The sequence below is a fragment of the Gekko japonicus genome, unplaced genomic scaffold, assembly GCF_001447785.1.
Source record: "Gekko japonicus isolate JY-2015 unplaced genomic scaffold, Gekko_japonicus_V1.1 scaffold953, whole genome shotgun sequence".
In the NCBI taxonomy this organism is placed as follows: domain Eukaryota; kingdom Metazoa; phylum Chordata; class Lepidosauria; order Squamata; family Gekkonidae; genus Gekko; species Gekko japonicus.
The window spans coordinates 93,223-98,835 of NW_015161979.1; the positions used below are offsets into that span (position 1 = coordinate 93,223).

General features: G+C 50.6%; 1 protein-coding gene across 1 annotated transcript in view; it reads left to right on the forward strand.

The window, feature by feature from the left end:
* Nucleotides 1–5,575, forward strand: part of DDA1 (DET1 and DDB1 associated 1) — a 6,055-nt gene extending 480 nt beyond the window's left edge. The window contains exons 2-5 of the mRNA XM_015429771.1: nt 1,475–1,555; nt 2,009–2,060; nt 4,651–4,712; nt 5,280–5,575. Of these exons, the coding sequence (XP_015285257.1) occupies nt 1,475–1,555; nt 2,009–2,060; nt 4,651–4,712; nt 5,280–5,390 (306 nt within the window). The 3' untranslated portion in view covers nt 5,391–5,575. The remainder of the gene's footprint in view (nt 1–1,474; nt 1,556–2,008; nt 2,061–4,650; nt 4,713–5,279) is intronic.
* The last annotated feature ends 38 nt before the right edge of the window (nt 5,576–5,613 follow it).

Here is a 5,613-nt window from a genome sequence, read left to right on the forward strand (position 1 = left end):
GGCTTCTTTCTCGCTGGCAGGGGGAGGGGGAGCCGGCAGGTAAGCCCTGCACGTTGACTTAAGGACGGGTGGGGGGTGGGGGTCTTGGGAGGGGAGCTGTGGTCAGGGGGCCGAGGGAGAAGGTTGCTTTCCTCTGTTTTAGAGACTGGCGCTGCTTATGGGGGATGCAGGAGAGGCCTAGCCGGAAGGAGGATGACCCTCAGGCGTGGTCAGTGGATGAAGCTTGTTTTCTGGGCTCCTCTGCAGCCGCTTTTGAGATTGGGGTCCCGGGGCTTTCTACAGGAAGGTTTCAGCCAAAGGGGAGGCATAGTGGGAGTCTTGATCTGTTGTGGTGCTTACCGGCTGCATCTGCTTGTTTCTTCCTTTACCTGTCTGGTGCTTTTGATGGCTGTTGCATTCTTACTACCACGAGTCTTCTGTAGACTCGTAGGAACAAGGTGACGGTTTCCAAGAGGGGCCAGACTTTGCATCAAGTCATAGCGACTTCACTTTTCACTCAATTGTGACAGGTGCTTAGGGAAAACCTTCTTGTATGATTGGCAAATAGAGTCTTAATTTATATGGAAGAAATAGGCAGGGGTGGGGGGAGCTGCTAACAGATTTGCAGTATGTATTAATTTTCTAAACTGCCTGTTTTTACAAATAGTACTAGAATCAAGTTGCAAAAAAACCTATCCCACACAACACAAACATTTAAACTTCAGTCACAGGCAGTAAGTGAAAACCTGGGCTCTCATGTGTATTTACTCAGCTGTAAGTCCCATTGAAAACAGCAGGGTTTACTTCTAGTGTACGTACATGAGGAAGGGGAGAAGACTGTAAGCCACTCTGAGACTCCGACCGAAGGGCGGGGTATAAATCCAACTCTTCTTCTTCTTATGCTGCGTCTTGAACCAAGCACCTTCCTTAGCTGTGTTTGCAGTGTTGTATCCAGCACAGGCCTGCCTCAGAGGGATGTTGTAGGGATCACTGAGACTGTACTGCCAAACGCTTTGAATTATCTTGCTTTCTGTAGCTGCTTAGTGATGTTGTTACTGCCTGGAGCCCTCTCTTTTGGGATGAGCACCCTCAGGACGGAGCCAGCTGTACATGCCTGTGGTCTTCGTGCCACCAGAAATTGCTGTTTGAGGCAAAACAGTGATGAGAAAAGTAGTGGGAATGGAGGTCCTGACAGGAATACGGAGAGGGCATTGTGAACTTGATTTGTCAAGACAGTGGGAGACCCCCTCAAGATCCCCCCAAACCCTAAATTGCTTGCTCAGTTCTGCCCCCCTCCCCGGCTGCGTCTGGAGGAGCTTCACTTCCAAGTCCACAAGATTGGTTACTTTCTGCTCCATTCAGCTAACCACAATGGTTTGTATGGTTTCTTGGTACCGGTGCCTCTAGGTGAGCCTTTTCTACCCCAGGGGACTTGACATGTGGCCATCCGCAAGCCTGTACGTCACTTGTATTTCTTTTTAATAATTTTTCCTAGGCGGACTTTCTGAAAGGCTTGCCAGTTTACAACAAAAGCAACTTCAGCCGATTCCATGCAGATTCTGTGTGTAAAGCATCAGTGAGTATCTTCGTTTTGGGCTGTAAACTGGTACGGAATTTCACTTGAACACCTAGCTGCCGCCTCCTCCCTATTTTTTTTAAAAAAGGTTATTACTTCACTGCTGCAAGTTTTGTTTGTTTTAGGTGGTCTTTAACTGGTGTCTCGACTGCTGCAAGTTTTGTTTGTTTTAGGTGCTCTGGCTTTTGCCGGGGTCCTGTGCTGTTGAGGTGGTGAGGTGCCCACATGTCTGCAGTCTGATCCCAGGTCACCCCAGTAATTGGGAACTGCATGGGAGGCATTTTTGCATAGCAGTTCTTCAGGAGTAGATTGTGTTTGCTTCTTTGGCAGGAGGGTTTCCACCTTCCTTTTTGTCTCCCCAATAACCTGACACATTTTGTGTGCTGCCTCTTTACTTTAAAACGAAACTTCAATCTCTTCCTTCATGCTTATCGCTTTTCTTCCATTTTACAGAATAGAAGACCGTCAGTGTATCTTCCCACGCGGGAATATCCATCCGAACAAAGTAAGTCTTTTTCCTCCCCTGCTTCCTAGCTTATTTGAGTTGAACCACCAGAAGGTAACTTCCTTTGCATTCAGCAAACAGTGGTTGCCTTTGCTTATACAGTAAAGTAAATGAGTGATGGTAGCTTTGAGGCCACCCCAAATGCCTACGCTAGAGCCGCTTGGCTGGATCAGGCCCAAGATCCCTCCAGAGATCACTCTTGCCCACAGTAGCTGACTGTGTGACTCAGAAAGCTCACAAGGAGGGGCACACCTTTTGCTGCCTCCCACAGACTGGTACCTAGAGGTGTAATGCCTCTGAACATGGAGGTTCTATTTTTCTTTTAAAAATGCAATTATAATCTGCTGTTCTTCCCCGTGTGGACCCAACGTGGCTTATGTCCTCCTTCTCTTCTCCAGTTTATCGTCATAAACACCCTGTGCGGTAGGTTAGGTTGACTGGTCCAGTGTCACCCAACAAGCTTCCATGGCAGACTAGGGGTTCAAACCTGGGTCTCCCACATCTCAGCTTGACACTCTTAACGACTCCACCTCAGTGGCTCTCTGCAAGCTGCTGATGGACCTCTCCTCTTCCATGAATTTTTCTAGTCTCTTTTTAAAGGCCATCTAAATAAGTGGTTGTCATTGTATCCTGTGGTGTTCAGTTCCACAGCTGTTATGCCTGGTGGGAGAAGCACTCCCTCTTGTTTGTCTTGAATCTCCAGCCTGTCAGCTTGATTGGTCCCTGTGAATTCTAGTCTGCTGGAAGAGGGGAACAGGCCTCATGTGTATGGAACTGAATGGTGTGCCCCTTTTGCAAGCTAAAAAGCTTTAAAGTGCCTCCCCTGGACTGTTTGGTCAATTTTGTCTATACCTGAGGGGCCAGCCCTCCGTCCAGAGAGGATTAAAGAAAGCAAGTCCCCAGCCCTGAGGTGAGTGGGCCAGCTAAGCAAAGGGTGGGTGGGGCTCTTTGTTCTGAGAGAGACTCCACAGGGTTCTCCAGCATGTTCAGAACGCAAGATTCTCCAAAATGTTAAGGAAGCAATTGCTAATCCACACCAAAGTAATGCCCAGTGCTTGGTTGCTTGCTTGCAATTGACATGAAGCTGCCTTAAACCGAATCAGACTCTTGGTCCCTCAGGGGTCAGTCTTGCCTATGCAGACTGGCAGCAAGCTCTCCAGGGTCTCAGGCAGAGAAGGGCCTTCCACAGCACCTCCCACCTGATCCTTTTAACTGGAGATGCTGCCAGAGGTTGAACCTGAGATCCTCTGCACCCTCTACGCCTGAGCTGTGGCCTCTTCCTAATCCCTGTGCAGCATAAGACCAGGGCTCACCTCCTCTGCTGCTCTCTGGAAGAAGAGAGGCCCCCCCTTCTACCAGAAAATGGACTGCTAATCCACCTCTGGGCCACCTCCGGCACCCACCAAAGGAACATGGCTCCACCCACCCTGTTCCCCTTCCCCGCCATCTGTCAGAGTGACCGGGGTGGGTGGGGGGTAATTCCTTCCTAGACTCCCCATGATGGCTAGAAGTGCAACTTCTAGCTGCCAAGGCTGATGAAAGGAAAGCATCTTCTTGGTCTAGTTGTGTTGCATGTTGAGTGCAATCAGTAAGCGATCAGGGAGCCATTGGCCCCTTCCCTTGAAGTCTGTGCAGGGGTACAGCAGGCTCCAGCCCATAATAAGCAGAGAGCAGCTGAGGGCTGGGTGGCTTCTCTCAGCAAAGCACTTTCAGGCCGTAAAGAGCTGACAGGCCTTGGAGCCACGTAGACCAGTGGTATATGGGGTGGGACTGGTCAGCGGACTGCCTGTACCTAGGAGGATTCAAGGATGTGTGTGTGCTGGGGTGTGGGGCGTGAACAGCTGCTGATTCCCACCTTGGGGAGTGCAAGGAATCCAGAATCCTGGTGCCTGAGCATCCTCCCCCCTCCTGCTTGGACAGGGCTCCCTCTGAAGGTATTTGACTTGAGAGTTGCCAACTGGCTGCAGATGAGAGGGTGCCCCCTCTGTAGCCTCCCAACTGTGCGGCAGAGTTGGCATGTTTCTTCTCAGTTAAGACCCCTGTGGGCACTGCAGTGAGATGTTTATCTGGACATGAAATTCCATGGCACGTGCTCTAGGAAGCTGCCTTATGGTGCCGCCAGACCCTTGGCGCCAGCTTGCTCAGCCTCACCTCTTCTGGCTGGCAGTGGCTCTCCAGGGTCTCGGGCACAGAGGAGGAGCATTTGTAGCCCAAGACCCTTTAACTGGAGGACCCAGGGCCTGGGCTGTGGTTCCAGGGGACTTCTGCATGCAGGAGGTGTCTAGTTCAAAGGTGGGAGGTGACATCAAAGGCCTCCTCCTGAGTCCCTGGAGAGCGGCTGCCAGTCAGACCCTGGGTCCAGCCAGATCCACCCTGGCTCCTGCCCCTCCTCCCTTGATGTGGTAGAAAGCCGCTCGTGTCCACGTGCAGGGTAGGGGCTCTGCACTCCTCCCAGTGCTGAAGTTCCGTGTCCCTGGAGGACATGGCCGTGTGCTTGCAATGTGTTCTGGGAAACCTGGACTGCCTGCAAATGCCATCAGCGGCTTTCTTGTGTAAGTATTCTCACGAGTGCCGTTTCTTTCTTTGGCAGTCATCGTGACAGAAAAAACGAACATACTTTTGCGTTACCTACATCAGCAGTGGGACAAAAAGGTATGGCCACGTGTGTGTTTAGCTATAATCGGTTGTGTATTTAAAAAGGAGTTTGGTGGTGGGGAGATTGCAAGACAGGTTTCCACTCCTGAGCAGCTTAGCTTTCTGGGGACAGTGGAGCTCCTGTGTGCTCTGCCTTGCAGGGCCCTTGACCATTTCAGTTGTGGTGCCTAGAAGTGGAGACGTGAGATTGAGGCTTTGGGGGCGCATCATATAGTTGGAAGGGGCCCCTGATCAATGCAGGATCAGCTTAGAGCATCCCTTACAAGTGTTTGTCCATCCGCTGTTTGAAGGCTGCCAGTGATGGGGGAGCTCACCACCTCCCGGGGCAGCCGATTCCATTGCTGAGCTACTCTTACTGTAAAAAAAGATTTCCTGAGATCCAGCTGGTACCTTTGCACTGGTAATTTAAACCCATTATTGCGAGTCTTACCCTCTGTTGCCAACAGGAACAGCTCCCTGCCCCCCTCCTGTACAGAATCAAAGAATCCTGCTCCCCAGGCCTTATCTGTTTTCATTTCCCAGCAAAATTTAAGGTTTTTTTATGTGCGTGGGTTTTTTTCACAGAACGCAGCGAAAAAAAGAGACCCAGAGCAAGTGGAAATAGAGGGTGAAAATTCTGCCCCGCCTCGCAAAATCGCCCGGACAGACAGCCAAGATATGAATGAGGACACTTAAAGCTCTCGCTCTTCTTCTGCACTGATGCAGGCGCTTCCTGTGTGGGTTTTTTTTTTGGTCTTTCACTGTGTACAAAGAAAAGGCAAATGAAACAATTCCACCTGGCCCTCCCCTTCCCATAGAGCCCCAAACCACTTTTGATTTCTGAAGAGCCAATGTATTTATTTTTGTTTGTGTGTGCAGGAGGCGGGGGGGGGGGAGGTATCTTCTTCCGGTTTTGTAG